The sequence below is a fragment of the Heteronotia binoei genome, chromosome 21 (assembly GCF_032191835.1).
Source record: "Heteronotia binoei isolate CCM8104 ecotype False Entrance Well chromosome 21, APGP_CSIRO_Hbin_v1, whole genome shotgun sequence".
Taxonomy (NCBI): Eukaryota; Metazoa; Chordata; class Lepidosauria; order Squamata; family Gekkonidae; genus Heteronotia; species Heteronotia binoei.
In genome coordinates this window covers 178,385,402-178,408,354 of record NC_083243.1, presented here as the reverse complement: position 1 = coordinate 178,408,354, position 22,953 = coordinate 178,385,402, and the positions used below count along the sequence as shown (strand labels likewise).

Here is a 22,953-nt window from a genome sequence, read left to right as displayed (position 1 = left end):
ACCATTCCAGGCATTATGAGTAGATGCGATCATCTGTTCATCTATGACCATAGAGAAGCTAATGGCCAAACTCCTATTCATTTTGTGTTCAGGGATAGAGCCAGAACACAGAACGAAAGAATATCTGAACCGTTAGCCAGGCTCAAGTGGTTTCCACAGGGGGAGGAACTTGTCTGGTTTCCCCATTGCAGCGGAAATGGGCCGACTATATAGCAGGTTTCCCTATCCTGGTCCCCCAGCAGTGGCCATCTCCTTCCTTGGGCCACCATGGCTATTGCCTTTTTTGGAAAAAATCATGGTATATTAATATAATAATATTAGACATATACACACTTAGACATATACAGAGAGTGTGGGGGGAGATTAAAACATTTGAAATAAAACCATAATATACATAAATTATGTATACAGACATACGTGGTCAGATTTAAATTTAAGAATATACACCAAAAAGTTTGCTATAGCCTTAGTAATTTCCAACTTTGTATCATTCAATAAATGTCAACAGGAACCCAGATTTTTTTTTTAAAGAAAGCTGGGAATTCAATTATACCTATTGTTATAATGGTATAATGTTATAAAGGGATATAAATAAAAATTATTATAACAATATTCATATATACAATATTCATGTATTTATATAAAGAGATATAAATAAAAATTATTATAACAATATAACAATATTCAATATAACAATATAGCAATATAACAATATTCTAGTGGTTTTTTTTAAAGAAAACCCTCCATAGAAGCAGAGGAAGAAATGGCTGCCATGGTGACATGGTCAGTGTAAATGGGTGGGGAAATCCAATCTTTATAGCAGACTTTCCCCAAACTTTGGAGTAGTGTAATGTTGAGAAAGATCAGAGAAAAGCCGAGGAAAGCAGGAAAAAAACCCTTCTTCCCAACAGCACTGAAACCAAGGCAGAATGGGTGAAAATATCCTCATTAAAAACTTGCCATTAAAAATACTGTATTTTTCATAATGAAAAACACAAAATGAAGTCATTTGAAAGCTGTCTGAATGAAAACAAAATCCCTTATTCAAAACTTCATTCTGGCAAGGTCTACTTAGAATATCTCAGGGATTTAGCACTCAAATTATGCCCCCAAAAGGCTGTAGCCTGCAAGCATCTACATGTCTGAAACTTCTACATGTCCCACCTTTATCAACACCCCTTAGGCTGCCAGGCTACTTTGCCTTTGTTTTGGCAGATCCGACAGTACGGAACTTACTTCCCCCAAGAACTGATTTCTATTTTTTGCCTCTGATCCTTAAAAAAATCCTCCAGTTGTTTTATGTACCTGATGTACTTTTAAGGCATCCACAGCTGGTGTGCCTCACCCAGTAAAATCTTGAACGTCTCTGCCTTGTTTTCTCTTTCCCCGTGTTTTAAAGTATTTGATTAAATATAATATAATATAATACTATCGCATGATACCATAGTATGCTAAGTGCCTACTGCAGTACTATTTTATTGTATTTTAATGTGTCCTCTATAAATACAGTGTCAAACAGTCAGCATCCTTGTTTGCAATTTGTGTGGATGGGTGGTGGTGGAGGGGGACCCACAAGGATTTGCTGGGGGTATCTCATTTCCCCCTCCCACACTATTTTCTTTTTCTTCCTTGACTGCCCCACAGCCTCTTCCCTTTTCTTGCTTCCTACCCTCTTTCCCAACCCCCAACAAGCCTATCTTTATCTGCCTCCGGCTTCCAGCTTTCCCACCTGCTTCCCTCCCCCTTGTAGCTTCTCTCTGGAAAAAATTATAGTCAGGTTGCTCAGTGCCATTCTGTACAGCGCAACTCTATTAATTGCGCCGAAAAGCCCTCTTGAAGAATTCAGTTTTGCATAGTTTGGAAAGCCAGGAGACTGGGAACTTTCTTGACCTTCTTAGGCACGCCATTCCATGAGGTGAGAGATACAACGGACAGATCTATATCTTGCTCCCAATGAAATCAAGAACATGCCAGGATCCTGGCCCTTATGAATTTATATGTTCCATTTCTGAGCCTATGACCTTCATGCAGACGTATGGCAAAAAAGAAAGGACCATTCCAGGCATTATGAGTAGCTGCGATCATCTGTTCACCTATGATCATAGAGAAGCTAATGGCCAAACTCCTATTCATTTTGTGTTCAGGGATAGAGCCAGAACACAGAATGAAAGAATATCTGAAACGTTAGCCAGGCTCAAGTGGTTTCCACAGGGGGAGGAACTTGTCCGTTTTCCCCATTGCAGCGGAAATGGGCTGACTATATAGCATGTGTATGGGCAATTGTTGATTTTGCCCATTTGCAGGTTGGCACTTGGGAAAGGTCCTGCTCAGATGAGCAAAACTGCCATGATGTACAGCTATTCTGCTTAAATTATTAAATTAACAGCTTTAATTTATGATATTCTGCTTAAACTGCAGTCGCTTCTCAGTTTATTCTTCTATGCATGGCAATTTTATCCCAGAAAACTCCACCATGACTCTCCCATACAACGCTTCCGGAGAAATGATATTAGCAGTAACAAAAACACCATTTGGGTGGGAGAATGAAGGAATTCAAACGTTAGCTAAAACACGGGCAAACGACAAAGAAAACAGCAGCCAAATCCACCTCTTTAGTCACATTTTTTTTTTTCATCAGTGGTGCATTTTATCGTGGAAGCCCTAGGACTGCTACGGCAAATGAAACTGCAGGCGAGGCAAAAATGTCCCTTCCTCTGAGAGTCTGATCTGAAGGTTAAACTCCATTCAACAACTGTCACATTACCTTCACAAGGGCAGATATGAGGAAATGAAGGGACATGTTCATGGATTAAGGACGGATCTGCAGCACTGTGCTGCCAAGAGCCTCAGCTGTTGGCTGGGTGAAAGGAATAGCTGTCGACAGTGACATAAACAACGTTTTTTTTAAAAGCATCACCCGTGCTTGCCTGAGAGGCAGCCTCGTAAGGATGGGCTGGGGACAGGTGTAAATTATTCATCGCTAATTGGTGACCTAAAGCTGCAGTCATGGCCATTTCGTTTGCTGGATCTCTAGACCTCAAGTGTCCCATAGTGGTACAGTACATTCACGTTGGCATGTCAGGACTTTTTTTTGTAGAAGAAGCCCAGCGGGAACTTGTTTGCATATTAGGCCACGCTCCCTGATGCCGAGCCAGTTGGAACTGCGTTCCTGTGTGCTCTGGCTCAAAAAAAGCCCTGCGGGTCATTATATTTACATAGATGTAAACCAATGTAGAAAATATCAAAGATTTCACGGCTGGTAACATCATTAGGGTTTGTAGAATCTTTCGGGATCAAGTGCCGTGTTCTACTGGAGAAAGTTTTCCTTCCAGACGTTTCGTTCTCAGCTGCGGAGAACATCCTCAGTGGCGTTGCAGCCGGAGCAGGCGCTCAGACCTTCTTGGCTGCTGTGCATTGAGTCTAAGACCAAGAAGGTCTGAGCGCCTGCTCCGGCTGCAACGCCACTGAGGATGTTCTCCGCAGCTGAGAACGAAACATCTGGAAGGAAAACTTTCTCCAGTAGAACACGGCACTTGATCCCGAAAGATTCTACAAACCCTAATGTAGAAAATAGCTCATGTGACTTTAAAGAAGTGTTTTAATACAGCACAATCCATGTACATTCATGGTAAGTGCCACTCTTTCCCGCTTACTTAAATTAACAGCTTAAACTTCAGCTCTATACACATTCCACATATCAACAGAGAGCTCTGAACTGTGAAGTTACTGCAGAGATTTCTGCAGGAGATTGCATATGCTCTATAGCCAGATATTTGGTATCTCTAACATCTTGGACCCAGAGCCTTTGACACAGGCGCTGTTGTTTTTTTTAACTTTCATAGAATCATAGAGTTGGAAGGGACCTCCAGAGTCATCTAGTCCAACCCCCTGCACAATGCAGGAAATTCACAAATACCTCCCACTAAATTCACAAGATCTTCATTGCTGTCAGATGGCCATCTAGCTTCTGTTTAAAAACCTCCAAGGAAGGAGAGCCCACCACCTCCCAATGAAGCCTGTTCCACTGAGGAACTGCTCTAATGGTCAGGAAGTTCTTCCTAATGTTGAGCCGGAAACTCTTTTGATTTAATTTCAACCCACTGGTTCTAGTCCTACCTTCTGGGGCCCCAGAAAACAATTCCACACCTTTCTTTATATGACAGCCCTTCAAGAGATAGCCTCCTCTCCAGGCTAAACATGCCCAGCTCCTTCAACCTTTCTTCATAGGACTTGGTCTCCAGAGCCCTCACCACCTTTGTTGCCCTCCTCTAGACCCGTTCCAGCTTGTCTATATCCTTCTTAAAATGTGGTGCCCAAAACTGAACACAATACTCCAGGTGAGGTCTTACCAGAGCAAGGTAAAGTGATACCATCACTTCACGTGATCTGGACACTATACTTCTGTTGGTACAGCCCAAAAATTGCATTTGCCTTTTTAGCCGCCACATCACACTGTTGGCTCATGTTCAGTCTCTCACTCTAGATTTTCTCCCTGGTTCAGATTGTTTTAAAGGAGCTTCTTAACTGTCTAGCATTATTTCCCCCAGTTTTAGAATGGATCTAATATTTGTGCAAAGTATGCCTTCTGCCATTTTAACAGGTCACTATACAAAACACCAACTTCTGCTCATCTATGTATTTGTGAAGCTTTGGTCCCAGGGGATCTTCCACATTCTATTTTGTACTGTAACAGTCCTTGGCCTTATACAAGAAATATTTTGCTTCGCTTTGTATCTGTTGTGGATTCCCCCAATATAACATTTCAGTAGTGAGGCTGCACTGCATCTCCTAGGAAGTGGGTAAGGAGGAAGGAGTAGCGTGTACAAGACAATAAACTGTATAGTCCTAGGATGAGAGGACGATAAAAGCATCAGAATGCTTGAAATTTCACACTGCTCTAGATAGAGTGCTTTCCCTGCTAAAAATGAAGTTATCCACTTGATCTCTCTATTTATTATTTAATATACCGCAAAAATATACCGTATTTTTCGCACCATAAGACGCACTTCCCCCCCCCAAAAAAAAAGTGGGGGGAAAAGTATGTGTGTCTTATGGAGCGAAGGTACCGGTACCTACCTTCCTGGGGGGGGGGGGCGATCCGCTGCCTCCGCCTCTGATCCCGGCGCTTCCCCTGCGCCTGCCTGCCTGGCTCCAGCTCTGACGCTTACAGCAAGTGCCAGGATCGCTCCCTCTGCCCTCCGATCCCAGCGCTTGCTGTAAGCGTCAGAGCTGAAGCCAGGCAGAAAGGCACGGAGGTAGCACGCTGCCCCCTCCACAGCCGGCGCTCGCAAAGCGCTGGGTTTGCGGAGGGAGCGGGTGCCTCCTCCATTGCCTGCCTGCCTGGCTTCAGCTCTGATGCTTACAGCAAGCGCCGGGATCGGAGGGCAGAGGGAGCGATCCTAGCGCTTGCTGTAAGCATCAGAGCTGGAGCCAGGCAGGCAGGCACGGAGGAAGCGCCGGGATCGGAGGCAACGGATCGCCCCCCAGGAGGAAGGTGCGTCCTATCGTCCGGAGCGCCTTATGGTGCGAAAAATACGGAAGCTGTTTTTCTCCACAAAGAAGACCAAAGTAATTAAAACAAAACTTAAAGCATATTTTTAATAGTCTAGTCCAGGATCAGATACTACCAAAATAGCCTTATCGTGACTTTAAATAGCCAATGGCCAGAACTTGCCACTGATGAACCCAGTACAGTAGCCTACAGTTTAAAGGATCTGTTCTTCAAAAGATTAAGCTACTAAACTGTACTCTGTTTTTACTGCTGTCAAACCAGTTAAGGCTCAGAGGAGTTAACCAACGAAGGTCAAGCTTTTAGAATGCAAGCACTATGAGAAAACAGTTGAAAGAATCGAGACTATTTGGTCTACAGAAGACTGACAGGATATTTTTAAATGCACAGAAAGCATCTAAAAATAGAATGAAAAGTAATACTTTTCTGACAGAGGAATGGAAATCAATGTGCCAGCCACTGGGGCCTAGGGATCCAACGCAGACCAAATCCAGAGCCTGCATTAGGTTGCCAGTGAATTTGATGGCCAAAAGATTAGTCTTGTTACTTGCAGTAATTTCTAGAGGACAAAGGGAAGGGGATTCTGCCCTCTAATAATGCCATACAGACAACAGCCTGGGTTCTGACTGGAACCCCAATGATAACTCATATCCAACTGGTGCACTGCAAGCCGCACTGGCTCCAGATTGAATACCAGATCAGGTTGAAACTTCTAGTACTAACCTTTAAGGCCTATATCTCCAGGACTGCCTCTCCTGGTGTACATTCAGAAGAGCATTGCGCCCTGGGGAGAAAAATCTTCTCGTGATTCCTGGCTTGAAAGACATCCAGCTGTCCTCAAGCGTAGCCAGGCCCTTTTCACCCCTGGCACAAGCCTGATGGAACTTTCTGCCAAATGACATCTATGCCCTACGGGACTTATTGCAGTTCTACAGGGCCTGTAAGACAGAGATGCTATGCCAGGCCTATGGTTGTGAAGGGGAGACCCCTGAATAATTATGAACACCCCTATAATAATAATAAATGAAAATATGGTTTTGCGCCTTCAAAAGAGAATGTCTGATGCAACATTTAGAGTGTCTGTTGGGAGGAGCTTTTGCTAACTGTTAAAGCCAGGCAGCCCAAATGGGTGTGAGACAAATGTGTATTGATAACAGGAAACTCCTTGTTGAATAAACATAAGCAGACACACTGGAGAACTACCAGGGAGAAAAGGGGAGGGGGGAAGTGAATCAGATAACGTGTAAGGGGGCAGGATGCAGGCTCGCTTTTGCTTAAAGCTGATGGGCTGAGAAGTGTGCGGGGTTCATTATTTTGGGGAGCCTTGATGCTCAAACGAACCTTGTTATTGGTGCCAAACAGTAAAAATACCTCGTTTTTAATCAGTAAGTGTGCGCCTCGTTATTTCCTGCTACAGTTGAGGACAGCAATGGTTTTCCACTGAGCCTGGCTTTCTCCATTTTCCCTCTCCCCGCAGGGTTAAAGATATAATTTGCCTTTCGGCACCATCTTAAACCGTTATTGTTTTAGCTGCTAATTTGATTGTATATGTTTTTACTGAATGTTTTGAACTGAAATGCGATTCGCCACCTTGAGCCCTGTATGGAAAAGGGTGAATGATGATAATACACTGCAGTGAACTTTCTCACCCTGGAATAGCTTGGTCTCACTGTATGTGCATTCTGAGCCTCTTTGAGAAAGGTGAATTATAAATGCGCTAAATTAAATCAATAAACCATGGTTATGGAAGTTTCAATCACATATCAGGGGCAGATGTGCAATAAAATGCTTATCAGTAGTATAAAATAGGAGTCGATTGCACCTTTAAGACCATAAGAACATAAGAGCGTAAGAGAAGCCATGTTGGATCAGGCCAATGGCCCATCCAGTCCAACACTCTGTGTCACATAAGAGAAGCCCTGTTGGATCAGGCCAATGGCCCATCCAGTCCAACACTCTGTGTCACATAAGAGAAGCCATGTTGGAGCAGGCCAATGGCCCATCCAGTCCAACACTCTGTGTCACATAAGAACATAAGAGAAGCCCTGTTGGATCAGGCCAATGGCCCATCCAGTCCAACACTCTGTGTCACATAAGAGAAGCCCTGTTGGATCAGGCCAATGGCCCATCCAGTCCAACACTCTGTGTCACATAAGAGAAGCCATGTTGGAGCAGGCCAATGGCCCATCCAGTCCAACACTCTGTGTCACATAAGAACATAAGAGAAGCCATGTTGGATCAGGCCAATGGCCCATCCAGTCCAACACTCTGTGTCACATAAGAGAAGCCATGTTGGATTAGGCCAACGGCCCATCCAGTCCAACACTCTGTGTCACATAAGAACATAAGAGAAGCCATGTTGGAGCAGGCCAATGGCCCATCCAGTCCAACACTCTGTATCACACAGTGGCCAAATATATATATATATAACATATATATACACACTGTGGCTAATAGCCACTGATGGAGCACTGCTCCCTATTTTTATCTAACCCCCTCTTGAAGCTGGCTATGCTTGTAGCCGCCACCACCTCCTGTGGCAGTGAATTCCACACGTTAATCACCCTTTGGGTGAAGAAGTACCTCCTTTTATCCGTTCTAACTCGACTGCTCAGCAATTTCATTGAGCAACATAGTTTTATTCAGAACGTACGCTTTCGTGTGCATGCGCGCTTCTTCAGACGAGGAATGAGGTACAGTAAGCAGAGCTACATATAGCTTGTGGGGTTTGGAATGCCAAGTTAAACAAGTTAATACCACTTGGCATTCCAAACCCCACCAGCTATATGTGGCTCTGCTTACTGTACCTCATTCCTCGTCTGAAGAAGTGTGCATGCACACGGAAGCTTACGTTCTGAATAAAACTAAGTTGGCCTTAAAGGCGCAACCGACTCCTATTTTGTTCTACTGCTTCAGACCAACACGGCTGTCTATTTGGATCTATCAGTAGTATGCAATAGATACTGCAAAACCATTGTCCACAACTGAAGCCCACAATCTGCCATTAATCTGCCATAATATTCTGGTAGAATTAGCTGTTTTCGTGATTGTCTTCATCCATAGCATCTAAAGCTGAACTGTTGTTTTTCAAGAACAGTTCACTGAATTACCCTTTTCTGCGAAGACAGAAACTCACCTTGCTCTCTGGAGATCTCTGGTTTATACCAGTACTTGGAGGTATCCTGGACAAATTTCACATTAGCTCGAGTCTCAGGGCTGCTGTCTAAGAGACATGGAAGAAACAAACAAGAGATAATCAGGCAAGGGTTTTATCTCACAGGATACCCCCAAGATGGCATACTTTTATTCCAAATCAATCAATGAAGGAGATTTGAAGTAAGATTTCCAAATCATTGTTGTCCTCTAGTTTGGTGTAGTGGTTAAGTGCGTGGATGCTTATCTGGGAGAACCGGGTTTGATTCCCCCACTCCTCCACTTGCAGCTGCTGGGATGGCCTTGGGTCAGCCATAGCTCTTGAAGGAGTTGTCCTTGAAAGGGCAGCTGCTGTGAGAGCTCTCTCAGCCTCACCTACCTCACAGAGTGTCTGTTGTGTGGAGGGGGGGAGGTAAAGAAGATTGTGTCTGCTCTGAGACTCTGAGATTTAGAGTATAGGGCAGGATATAAACAGGGCAGGAGCATGGGAGTCAGCGAATCAGGCAATGACCTAGGGCGCCGGCTCCCACAGGGGTACCTCCCTCCCTTCCGGCACGATCGGCTGTCCCTCCACTCCCACCTTCCCCACCCCACCCGGCACAATCAGCTGTGCCTGGGCCCTTCTGCTCCCGCACCCCCCACCTGGCGCAATCACAGCATGCCGCGCCCCCACCAGCTGCAACATGGCATGCTTCTTATCTTTTCTCTTCTAAAAATGTGCTGGAGAAGGCTTGGCTCCCCCTCCCTTCCGGTTCCGGAAAGGAGGGGGGAGAAGTGTTCTCCAGCACATTCTTAGAAGAAAAAGGATAAGAAGCACGCCGTGTTGCGGCTGGTGGGGGCATGGTGTGCTGTAATTGCATCAGTGGGTGGGAGGCGGGAGTGGAGAGCAGCCGATCATGCTGCTGCCATGCCCCCCCCCCGACGCCCAACGCAGTCCGCCCCTCCAAGACGCCAATTGGAGTCAAGAACAGACGGGCCCGCCCCCAGGTCCGGGCAAGGTGACTGAGCCGCGGCCGCAGCTTGGGGAGGGAGAGAGCGGGAATGCCGCCCGGCCGAGAGGGTGGGGAAGGCAGGAGCCCCAAGCCGCAGCAGCTGGTGCCGCCATGCCCGGAAGCAACCTCAACACCCCCATCCGCACGCCTGCCACCGGAAGACCTTGCTTATAAGCGGGGATGGAGCTACTCGTGGGTGGGACCTGGGTAGCAGGGAGGGGATCGGGGGAGGGATAAAAGGCTGCAAGGCTAAGAGGTCAGGGAAGAAGCTGGCTGCTGCGAGAAACTGGCTGCTGAGACAGAGAGAGAGTGGAGCCCCAGCACAGCCGGGGAGGACACAAGTATAAGTGGGTGAGGTAACCCGACTCTGTTGTCCCACATTCTGAGACCTCTGGGATGCCTAGCCGGGCCCCGGCCCAAACCAGGTCAGTAAGCGAGCAGCAGTCATGGTGTGGTGTGGCGGGGGCCAGCAGGGGCGTGACACTGGCATTCTATTGTTCTCCAACTATATGGTCTAAATATAAGAACAGCCCTGCTGGATGAGATCAGTTGCCCATCTAGTCCACCGTTGTGTCTCACACAGTGGCCATCCAGTGACACCAGAGAGCCAAAACACAGCACAGAGACCAAGACCATCTCCTGACATTGCCTTCTAACACTGGTATTCAGAGGTTTACTGCCTCTGAAAGTGGCCTGAAATCCTGATAAAATTTCAGAATCCCAGAAATATAGCTGAAGGCGTAAACACGCATATTTACAGTGAGAGATATATTCAATCACATTATCTTAGTTCTGGAGCAGAATAAGCAAGAATGGGGCAAGCTTGGTGTACCAGGAAAGAGGTGCACGTAGGATACATTTATTGATTTACGACATTTATAGTACAATCCAACTTTCTCTAGCTGCCTAAGTTTGACATAAATTTCCTGCCCTGCATGCATTCTTGTTGGCAGAATTCACAGAAAAATTGTTACTGTCACCTGTATAGAAGTAAACAATATCACCAAGGAAGGCGCAGCTTTGGAAGCAAGGAACAATGCCAGAGAAATGGGATTGGATTGGATTGTGCCGGAGGAGGTGAGGGCCCTGTGGGACCATGTTCAGTTCCGCAGGGCCTGTAAGACGACCCCCTTCCGGCTAGCCTACACCTAGCTGAGATGAGAACTCAATGTAGCTTGCCAGACTCCTGTTTTATATATATATATTTTGGAATGTTTACTGGTTTTTAAGGTTTTGTTATTTATACTTTATTAGGTTTTAAGGTTTTAACTGTTTTAAATGTTTAACTGTTTATATATTTAAATATTGTTTAATTTTATGTTTGACTAATTGTTGGGAGCCGCCCTGAGCCACTCGTGAGAAGGGCGGGATACAAATCATAAATAAATAAATAAAAGCTTTATCGTGGAGCGAGATGGACAAATTAACTAAAACTTTAAGAAACTATGACTTAGATTTATTCAAAAAGGAGTGGAAGAAATTCAAAGGATATATGGAGAAAGAGTGGAACGTAAAAAGACATGGGACAATTTTTTAGTATTAACCAAAAGTATTATATTCTGATAGATTAGTGGTACCTTTAGAATTAAATGCAAATTTATAACTTCGGGGAAGTCAATATTGGAGGGAGGGGGGGTGAAATATCATATGGTTTAGTATAAGAAAAAGATAATTAAATATTGTAACCATGTGTTGTTAATAAACTGTTAAAACACAACAATATCACCAAGGAACAGCCAGATTCCGCTTACAGTTCAATTTCTGTAAGCAAACAAAACACCTGCAGTCCAAATAAACTTTAGATAACTAGGCATTTAGCTACTGAAGTACATTTTTACCCCAAGTCCATTTAACATATTGGGGTTAAAAATATCCCATGAGTTTATTAAGAAAATACTTCTCAAAGGAAACATTTTGAAATGCTCCGGATCCAGCCCTTCATGACAACTCGATGATCTTTCCTGATAACCCAAGGAATATTTAGCTCTCAGTGAGAAATACTTGTGGGGTAGACAAATATCCCTAAGATACAATAATGCTAAACATGATTAATTTGAGATGTTTTTGTTTAATAGTCATGAAGGTTTATAAATATATTAGTTGTCTATCTTAGATGACAAACAGTTTCAAATTTTTAAAAGCTCTGTGAAGCAATTACATTGCTCTGAGGTATTCAATATGCCAAAGGGGAGGGGGGAATCTGCGTGAAAGAAAGATGTATTCGTGTCTGAGTGTGTTTTCAAACTCTAAACATTTTCATATTGTCTAACACCGTGATTTCTTCCACCACAAACAAATTAGTGTGAACTTTTCTAGCCCAGTACAAACGGAATTTGTCCCTGATGTGTGGATACGCCCCAAAATACCATATGTGCAAGTCTTTTTCCAGAGCAGTCAGTGGGCTAGAAGACTCAAGGCAGATTTAGCAAAACACATATATAGAAAGTTGGATTACTTGGTAATATCGGGAAATCCTTCATAATGATCAAAGCCTCACCAGTCAGGCAGAATGATGGTACACCCTCCATCCCCTGTGCTAAAAAAGTATCATTATAAATCACTTCTATGCAAATGAAAGGTTGTATCAAGTGAGGTTTTACCTGGCATTGAGAATTTGGAGAAATCTGGCAGAGTGTGATGAAAGGCCATGCTGCTCCCACTGCTCGGACTTGACATGCCACTGGAGATGGGTGAAGAGGTCTTGCCATTCACTGTAGCATAGTTCGGCAGGCTGTTTGACCGATCCCCTGATGACATCCTTCTCTTCTCTGGGAGCACTGGTTGAGGTGGGGTGGGGCTGCCCTGCCTGTATATTGCTGAATCAGGGGAAGAGGAGTGTGGGCTGCTAATTCCATGGTAGTAGGCTGGAGAGACAGGGAAAGATGGGGTGGAGGGGGCCTGGAAACCTGAGGCACTGCTTTGGCGGGACAATGTTGGGCGCTTCTCCTCTGGGGTTGGGTACCCATATATAATGTGTTGATCTAAGCTGGGACTCCCAGAGACTGTAGATGTGGTGCCTCCTATTACAGGCTGGTGCCGAGTAAGGCCTGGGCTCCCCGGTGTTGCAACAAGGTTGCTATGGGTACCCATTAACTGCCTGTTCATACTTGGGCTTCCAGGGGTAGCCACCATGTTGGTGTTAACAGCTCTTTGCCCAAAACTTGGGCTTGGTGGAGTATTTGTGGCTACCGTTCTATGGAGTGATTGGGGGCTTCCATGTGTGACTCCCACCACACTGACTTGGGTTTGAGGCCTTGCATAGCTATCTTGTTGAGAGCTGGCTCGACCTTCAGGAAAGTCAGCACTCATGTAGACTGGGAGGACCTGACCTGAAGAAGAGGTATTTTGGTAGCTGCTGTGCACTGATGGTGCCTGAGAAAGGTTGGTGGACTGGAAGCTAGACTCAGCTGAGGGCTGATGTGTGACCATGCAATGAGTACTATTCTCTGAAGGGTAGCTACATACAGAGATCCTGAAAGAAGGAATGGAAGAGGTGAGAATTTATTAGCAAGGTATCCCTGTACAGTATTATGTACAACTGGAGAGAACAGTACTTGTCAGACTCCATCACAGCAGAACACATCTATCTCAAACTGATACTTAGAAGAAGAAGAAGAAGACTGCAGATTTATACCCCGCCCTTCTCTCTGAATCAGAGACTCAGAGCAGCTTACAATCTCCTATATCTTCTCCCCCCACAACAGACACCCTGTGAGGTGGGTGGAGCTAAGAGGGCTCTCACAGCAGCTGCCCTTTCAAGGACAACCTCTGCCAGAGCTATGGCTAACTCAAGGCCATTCCAGCAGGTGCAGGTGGAGGAGTGGGGAATCAAACCCGGTTCTCCCAGATAAGAGTCCACGTACTTAACCACTACACCAAACTGGCTCTTAACGTTTTTGGTTCCCACAAATTCTCCAATGAGTCCCAAGTTGTAGTGAGCTTAAAACTATTAAGGGCTATATGCAGACTTCTGTGTTTGATCTCTACTTAGGTAAGTGACTGTATCTATTTGCTCCTAAGAATGTACACTTTATGTTCATAACCACTTGAAATAAATGTTGAGAGGACTTGAGTTATATCATATAAGGCGGTTGTTCTGACTTCTGAAAACTTCTCAATTTGCATTCCAGCATTTAACTCTATAAAAGTAAACAATGTGAAGGGTAAAATATTTCTCAGTAAGCCAGGAATGTGACTTTTGTGTCTGGACAAAAGTTCAAAGGTGGACATCATGATGCTGTCAAGTATATCAGCATTTACCTCCATCCATAAACCTATTAAGAAAAGGTACTTTGGCTGGTAACATTTAATGTAATCCATTGTAAGATTGCTCTATGCTGGACTGGTGTCTAAACGCAGTGTGGCAATGCAGAACAGGATCAAATAAAAGTACTATTCTGAGGAAGAGTGAAAATTAGATGAGTAAGAAAAATATTAATGCTACCTAATTTATGATAGCATACACTGTTCGAGGTAACTGATTTATTATATGCAACACTACTGAGCAACAGTTTAACTAAAGCCCTTTAAAGTCTATGTGAGTCACCTGGGCTGGTGGGAAGAGCTGGGACAGAACTTCTGGCAAGGTGAGTGTTAATTCTGCTTTTCCAAAACTGAGTGAGATGGCGCTCAGTTCCTTTAGAAATAAGGAATCGATTCCAGGCCTTTGTGGTGGAGGCAGAGATGGAAACATTGCCACAGGAAGTATCACAAACACAAGGAAGAGGGAGAGAGAGGTGGACAGCGAGACATGAAGAAATGGCACAGGAAGGAAAAGGAAGCTATTGGTCATAGGTGACTCCCTGCTGAGGGGTATGGAACGTCATGTGTCCAAGCTTGACCCCCGGGTCCGAGAGGTGTGTTGCTTGCCAGGGACGAAAATTAAAGATATTATCAACAGGATCCCAAAACTCATCAAACCTACTGAGCATTACCCATCCGTGATGGTCCATGTGGGAACCAACAACATGGCCTTGAACACTATCAAAAACATTAAGGCTGACTGGCTATGAAACTCTTGGAGGAAGTTGCAGGGAATGGGGGCACAGGTGGTGTTCTGTTTGATCCTTCCTGTCGTAGGAAGGGGAATACTAAGGGAGAAGACGATAGTGGAGATGAACCACTGGCTTTGTCGGTGGTGCCAGCAGGAGTTATCTGGATTTTGAGACCACAAGACAGGTTTTCTGGATAACAATCCGCTAGCACGCAATGGGATTCATCTGCCAAGGTCAGGGAAGAATGTGTTTGGCAGAAACTTGGGGAGATTCATCAAGACAGCTTTAAACTGACACCACAAGGGAAAGGAGATGACCAGTAGAGGGATTTAAATGAAAGAGAGCAAACAACAGAAGCCTACCATGGAGGGAAGGGTCTAATGGAGCCAAAGATGTGGGACTTCAGGTGTCTATGCACACCAATGCCCAAAACGTGGGCAATACAAAGGAAGAGCCTGATCTTCTAAAGCAGACAGAGGGATATGACTTAGTAAGCAGACTTGGTGGGATGATTCCCATGACTGGAATGTAGTAGTGGATGGATATGAGCTGTTCAAGGGGGGGAAAGAGGGTCAAAGAGGATGTAGAGTGGTATTGTGTGTTAGGAGAAGGTTTGTTTGTCAGGTAATGCTGAAGGAGGAGGGAGATGCCCTGTGGAAAATATCTGGGTGAAGATAAGGGAAGGAAGGACAAACAGTATTGTGGTTGGAGTCTGCTACAGCCCTCCTGACGAGGATGAGGAGACAGATGCTCCCCTCCTTGAACAGCTTGACAGAGTATCCAAACAATATGACCTGGTAATTATGGGTGGCTTCAACTTCCCTGATGTGTGCGCCTACAGTCACAAATGTTCCTGACCTGTTTGGACAGAATGGAGTGGGTTCACAGGAGAGCGTCGAGGATGATCAGGGGCTTGGAGACCAAGCCTATAAGGAAAGGCTGAGGAATGTGGGAAGGTTCAGTCTGGAGAAGAGGAGATTGAGGGTGTCGCACCCCGTGCGCCCCTCTCGGTCTCCCGGTGTAGCCGTTGTCCTTCTATCCCGGGCGGCCCCCCTCGGGTACTCTGAGGGTGTTCCTCGGAGGTCTCAGAAACAGGGGTGGGAGCCAGGTTACTTCACCACAGGCCCCCGTTCCCCTTCTGGCTGTGCAGCGGCTCCTGTCTCTCTCTTTCTGGAGGCAGCCTCAATAAGCACCGGCCAGGTTCCTCCCCGACCTCCTGCCTCCCTCCCTTTTATCCTCCCGTCCCAGTCCTTCCCGCCTCCTGGGTTCCACCCCTCCCTGACCCCACCCCCCTTCAAAGCCCTGGACACCCGGGAGAGGCATGCCGGGGCTGGGCTGCCTGGGCGTGCCTCGGGCGTCCTGGGCCTCTGCAGCGTGCTGGGGTGCAGCGTCTCTCGCCGCCGCGGATCAGGCGGGTCTCCTCCTCTTTCCCCGGCGCTGGGCTTGGCTTCTCCCTCCTGCTCCCCGACGTCTCACTCTGGCCACACTCCTGGAACCTGGAGACGAGCACGTTGGCTGTGGGGCGTTGCTCAGGCTGCCGCTGGGGCTCCATCGGCCCAGGTGAGTGGCGGGGCCGCCGCGGGGGCTTGGGGAGGTGTGGGAAGCTCTCGGGGCAGCGACCGGGGGGGGAACGGCTGGTGAGCGTAGGGGGGGCCCCCTCGCGCAGTCCTCGCCCGGGCCAGGCGGGACAGAGGGGTATAAGGAAAAACATTTTTACAGTATGAATTGTCCAACAGTGGAATCAGCTATCTGGGGAGGTGGTGAGAAGTCTTTAAGCAGCAGCTGGACAAACACTTGTCAGGGATGCTGTAAGCTGATCCTGTATTGTGCAGGGGGTTGGACTAGATAACCTGTATGGCTCTTTCCAACTCTGTGATTCCTATTTACCGTGGATAGCACAGGAAAGCGCAGTGAAAGCAACCAGATGTAAAATTCTGAAGGCTGCTCACCAGAAAAGGACAAAGAAAGCAACTAGATTTGCAATTGTGAAGGTCTACTTGTAGGACTAATCTTTTCCTTATCTTTAGATGCCCAAAATGCAAACAATAGTCACACAGCTTACATAGCCTCCCCAACATTATGCATCCAGTAAAGAAGAAGAAAGACTGCAGATTTATACCCCACCCTTCTCTCTGAATCAGAGCAGCTTACAATCTCCTATATCTTCTCCCCCCACAACAGACACCCTGTAAGGTGGGTGGGGCTGAGAGGACTCTCACAGCAGCTGCCCTTTCAAGGACAGAGGCTCAGAGCGGCCTACAATCTCCTTTCCCTTCCTCCCCCACAACAGACACCCTGTGAGGTGGGTGGGGCTGAGAGGGCTCTCACAGCAGCTGCCCTTTCAAGGACAGAGTCTCAGAGCGGCTCACAATCTCCTTTCCCTTCCTCCCCCACAACAGACACCCTGTGAGGTGGGTGGGGCTGAGAGGGCTCTCACAGCAGCTGCCCTTTCAAGGACAGAGGCTCAGAGTGGCTCACAATCTCCTTTACCTTCCTCCCCCACAACAGACACCCTGTGAGGAGGGTGGGGCTGAGAGGGCTCTCACAGCAGCTGCCCTTTCAAGGACAGAGTCTCAGAGCGGCTCACAATCTCCTTTCCCTTCCTCCCCCACAACAGACACCCTGTGAGGTGGGTGGGGCTGGAGAGGGCTCTCACAGCAGCTGCCCTTTCAAGGACAGAGGCTCAGAGTGGCTCACAATCTCCTTTACCTTCCTCCCCCACAACAGACACCCTGTGAGGAGGGTGGGGCTGAGAGGGCTCTCACAGCAGCTGCCCTTTCAAGGACAGAGTCTCAGAGCGGCTCACAATCTCCTTTCCCTTCCTCCCCCACAACAGACACCCTGTGAGGTGGGTGGGGCTGGAGAGGGCTCTCACAGCAGCTGCCCTTTCAAGGACAACCTCTGCCAGAGCTATGGCTGACCCAAGGCCATTCCAGCAGCTGTAAGTGGAGGAGTGGGGAATCAAACCCAGTTCTCCCAGATAAGAGTCCGCACACTTAACCACTACACCAAACTGGCTTCAAAAGGTAAGCAGAATACCACAGTACTACTTGATACGATCACAAAATCTTACACAGCCAACAGCATCAATCAGTTGCTTGTTGGGCCCATTGACTTACAGCTGCCCTTTCTTACCCATCAGTGCTGTGCATGGGGCTGCTCGCAGCAACAGGGCTTGAGGACGTGAAGGAGTTGGCAAAGGACCCATTCCTCAGTGGTGTCTCGGTGCCGTAATGCTGCGGAGTAGGGGATGACCGGAGCTTCCCGTTAGTGCTGCTGCTACCACCTGTTACTGCTGTACGAGCCACGGATTCCACATAACTCAGGGGCTCTGAAGCGAAGAAGAAAACAGACTGGATGATGTTTGAGGCACCTGAGGCTTTGGAGCCAGCATCTGTTACCAGGCTACTCTTGAAACTAATACCACTCATTCGTATTTATTTACGTGGGGCTTATTTTTTTCTTTCTGAACGTCACTTACCAAGGTTATCTGATCTTGTAAATGAGTCTGAGGGATGATTCAAGGCACCATATTCTCATGTGGTAGACCAAAGAGACAGGATTGTCTACAGAATGTCTGATATGATCTGGCCCATAACGGGATGGAGCTTCAGTCATTTGTGGGAATCTAGGAAGCTCGATTGTGAAGCTTTAAGTGCAAAAGTCAATGCCAAGTAAGGCTGCTGTGGTTGTGCATGCGGAGAGGTACCAGGTCACATGTTTCATCCTCCCTATCATTGTTACTGCATGAAGAAGTATTTGACCATATGAACTACCACGAAGTAAAGCAAAGTTAATTCAGGCATCTCTTTCTGGACAACTCAAGAACATTTCCTGTTGTCCAGCCCAAACTATTTTCAAAGTACTCTCCTCTCCATACAACAGGGGCTTTAAAAACATCTGCAACGTGTAATCTGGCCACTGTTTTCTTATCTCAATACTGAATATTCAAAGTGCCATCAGTCTTTTCTTCACACGTGGTGTGTTCCTTTAATTTCTTGGTGGCTCTCCTCTGAGCATACAGCTAAAAGTGTTGAGACTCGCACAAAAGCCTAACAGGTGATCTTTATATTTGTACCTCACCTTTCTCCCCAATGGGGACCCAAGCCACCTTACATTCTCCTCTCCTCCATTTTATTCTCACAATACCCCTGAGAAGTAGGTTATCTCAGTGAGCTTGTACTGGTTCCTTATCCATTAAATGGAAAGGGGGCACTCCTTGGCATTTCTGTACATGGCTTTAGGGCTGTGACCCTTTTATTTCCTCTTCTGTCCAGGAAGAATTGTTTTGTTTTTTTCTTCCTTGAAGTCACAAGATCACCAACTGTTTTGCTCTTGTTAGGTTTCTGATCCCGCCCATTATTACTCCCTCCTTATATTTCTCCTTCTTTCCCAGCTCTCCCCTTCTTTCAGTAGCTGCTGTTGAAGATCTATTCTTCAAGCCAAAATATCTGTTCAGTGGAGTATACATGGAAGTTCCATGGAGGTAGTACCCTAATAAATAGAGGCCTTAAGATGTTTTTTCTTTTTGGTAGCCGGGAATATAGAAAGATTCAAATTAATACAATGCTTTGTTTCCAAGTGGCACAGCATGTATAACAGTGCACTGTTTTTCCCTAAAGCACATTTGGAACAAATTCAATAATAATGACAAAATCAAATTAAAGCCCATTAAAAATACCAACGTATCAGAATGCTCACATGATTGGTTCAGCTGCTGTTACTGTGATTATGGTTTCCCCACCTCATTTGGATTATGTATAAGCGTTTATTTTAAATTAAGACCCAGGATGGTTGTAAAATGACTCTACAGTCCTAATCTCTGTTCCACCCTTGCAATTTATTTGATCATGCCTAAAATTAGTTTGTAAACCCACCAGGGCAGAGATGATTTTCAAACCAGTTTTTCCATTTCCAAGTAGCATGGAAAGAACGCCCTAGTGGGAATCCTAGATAGGCAGATGCCTCTATGTTGCAATCCTTAATATGTAAACACTAGAAACCACATCTCTGTCGGCACAGGACATGACCGCACAGAACTTTTTTTAAAATAAGGAAGACATCATGGTACAACTTTTATGTCAAAATCCTAATCCAGAGTGACTCTTAATAATGGAAAGCACTAGGCAGGGTATGGTTGGTGCATCTCTTGTGAGTTAGCTCTTAAAAAATATAAACATGGACACATGAAACTGCTTTATACGAAGTTAAATCATTGGTCTATCAAGAACTGGGGTTGCCAAGTCCAATTGAAGAAATATCTGGGGACTTTGGGGGTGGAGCCAGGAGACTTTGGGGGGTGGAGCCAGGAGACGCTGGGGTGGAGCCAAGATCAAGGCTGTGACAAGCATAACTGAACTCCAAAGGGAGTTCTGGCCATCACATTTAAAGGGACGGCACACCTTTTCAATGCCTTCCTTCCATAGGAAATCATGAAGGATAGGGGCACCTTCTTTTGGGGCTCATAGAATTGGACCTCCTGGTCCAATCTTTTTGAAACTTTGGGGGGGGGGGTATTTTGGGGAGAGGCACTAGATGCTGTACTGAAAATTTGGTGCCTCTATCCCAAAAAACAGCCCCCCCCCGAGCCCCAGATACCCACGGATCAATTCTCCATGATTTTCTATGGGAATAAATCTCCATAGGGAATAACAGAGTTCCCAGCAGACATTTCCCTCCCACTTTCTGATGACCCTGAAGCGGGGGGAGGGTCTCCAAACCGGGGGATCCCCTGCCCCCACCTGGTGATTGGCAACCCTATCAAGAGCAGTGTTTTCCACTGTGACTGCCAGCAGCTTTCCAGGTCTCCTTCCCACCCCCTCCACCCCCTTTAACCTGGAGATGCTGGCGATTGAATCTGGGACTTCCTACATGCAAAGCTGTTGCTCCGCTATTCAGCTGTGGCCCCTCCCTTTGAAATCCTTTTTAAAAAGAGGAAGCCGTAGCAAGCCGCATATAATCAACATCTACTTTGTAATGATATCATTTGTGGTTGTGAACAGTTTGGAAGGAAAAATACATCTATGAAATTCCAGAGGAAGAGACTGAATAGGGGCAAAATATTGACTTTTGCCTGAGCAAGCGGGAAACACAGTGTTGCCTGATGTCACCAACTGTTCTGTGGAGCCATGTTGGAAGGCTACATTTCAAACATTTAAGAAAAAAAAATTAATAAACCCATGTTCAAAAGCCCAGTCTCCTTGACCAAGGAGAATATTCACCTGGTTTCAGCAAATATGCATACAGTGTTATTTGTGTACAGTTTGGAAACTTCCTCCTGGTGCTAACAGGTCTGGAAGGCCGACTCCCGGCTCTTGATGGTGTGTCCCTATCATTGGCACTGACTGTCAAGAGGCCTGGGTGTGAATCTGGATGCCTCCTTGTTAATAGAGGCTTCGGTCACAAATGTTGCCAGACTGATGTTTTTCCAGCTGTGCCAAGTCAGGCAACTGGCCCCTTGCCTATCTTGCCCTGACCTAGCTAAGGTAACCCATGCAACTGTCACTTCCAGGGCCAGGTTAGATTACTGTAAACTGCTCTATGTAGGGCTGCCCTTGAGACTGCTCTAGAAACACCAACTGATAAAAAAAAAGTGGCCACACAGGTCCCTACTGGGACCCTCCGCATGGAACATATTCAACTTGTGCTGTACAAGTACCAGATCAGTGGAGTACCAGTGAAGTACAAGATGGAGTACCTGAGTACCAGATCAGGTTCTCTAGTGGAGTACTTGAGAAATGGCAAGCTAAATTTGTTGGCCAAGGCCTATCCTATGATGCCCAAATGGTTTTTTTTTTACCAGTCAACCAGGCCTACTAAGGCAGGAGAGAAAAGAACATTATAAAACAATGAAGAAAGCTTTTTCACACTGTACATTCTATGAAGCAAAAATCTTGGCCGATCCCTCCCCCCCCCCATTTCCCCCAACATTTGGCCGTCTTGGTGCTGAGCTGAAACGCAACCTTAAATTACTTGGAAAAATGTGTAAGTGCTTATGCTACTTAAAGCAATTACATCCGTTACAGCTTCACATTTCCCACTTTCTTCCCTAGCTAAAAATAGCACCGTTCTGTATCCATCGGTTAGCTTGTAAGAAGCTACAGAAAAACCTCTAGAACAAGCCAAGTACTTCTGTTAAAAGGGCAGAGGAGGGAAGGAAAGGGCAGGGAAGGGAAGGGAAGGTTTTCTTTATCCATAAAGAATGGGCTGCATAAAGTTCAGCACAGTTTTTCTTTTCAATGTATTTTCTCAATCACTTGGTAGGATCCCACCCCCCTTCACAAAGCTGAACCCTTGCCCATTCAGGCCCTAGAAGAATGTGCTACATTTTAAAGCCCAGCTGTGTGCAAATTATCTAAGTGATACTGAAAAACCAGCAAAGTTTTTTGGTAAAATATTTGCAAATGCTAGCTGGAAAACAGAATGTACTCTCTGGAATCCAAAGCAAAAACCACTGGGAAAGTTCCAAGATCTGTGCAATATCAAAAAAATATCTACAACTATCACAGTATTTATGTTAAGTAAATGAACAGCTCATTGTGTGGTACAGAATAAATGAGGGAGAGATAGGGGGTGTTGCTCCCATGGGATCAGAATACTTATTATGGAAAAGCGCAAAATTCAGTACATACTAGCAGAGTCTCTAGCACTACCTTCCTTGTGAGTCCACATCCTAAATGGATTAAAAGCATTGTAGGCCCTATGTAAAAGTGTATTCTAGGAGTTTCTCTGTGCGTTTGTGTGTGTGTGTGTAGGGGGGGAGAGAGAGCACACAGGAATTTTTTTCTCTCTGACTGTTCCAGCACACTGAGTCAGGGAACAAGCTTCTATATTATGTATACAGGCTTGGATGTCAACAAATTTGATGTATTGCTTAGTACAAGTGTGTGTGTGAGTGTGTGTGTGGAGACTGTTAGGAAGGGTGTGTGTGAGGGGCAGGGTCTCTGGTTTGGCCCTCCCAGCCTGGCTGACCACTTTTCTAGCAGTGACTAGCTCAGGCACATCCTAGAGTACAAAGTCAAATGGGCCTTAGAAAGCATTACTAACAACAAAGTGAACAGAGATGATGGTATCCCAGTTGAGCTATTCAAAGTCCTAAAAGACGATGCTGTTAAAGTGATGCACTCATTATGTCAGCAAATTTGGAAAACACAACAGTGGCCACAGGATTGGAAAAGATCAGCTTATATTCCAGTCCCAAAAAAGGGTAATGCCAAGGCATGTTCAAACTATCGCACCATTGCACTCATTTCACACGCCAGACTTCAGCAGTATGTGGATTGAGAGCTACCAGAAGTACAAGCTG

General features: G+C 45.9%; 1 protein-coding gene across 1 annotated transcript in view; it reads right to left on the bottom strand.

The window, feature by feature from the left end:
* Nucleotides 1-22,953, bottom strand: part of TNS1 (tensin 1) — a 494,447-nt gene that overhangs the window by 24,895 nt on the left and 446,599 nt on the right. Inside the window, exons 24-26 of the mRNA XM_060261061.1 lie at nucleotides 17,784-17,979; nucleotides 12,255-13,126; nucleotides 8,646-8,732 (exon numbers count right to left, since the gene is read on the bottom strand). Of these exons, the coding sequence (XP_060117044.1) occupies nucleotides 8,646-8,732; nucleotides 12,255-13,126; nucleotides 17,784-17,979 (1,155 nt within the window). The remainder of the gene's footprint in view (nucleotides 1-8,645; nucleotides 8,733-12,254; nucleotides 13,127-17,783; nucleotides 17,980-22,953) is intronic.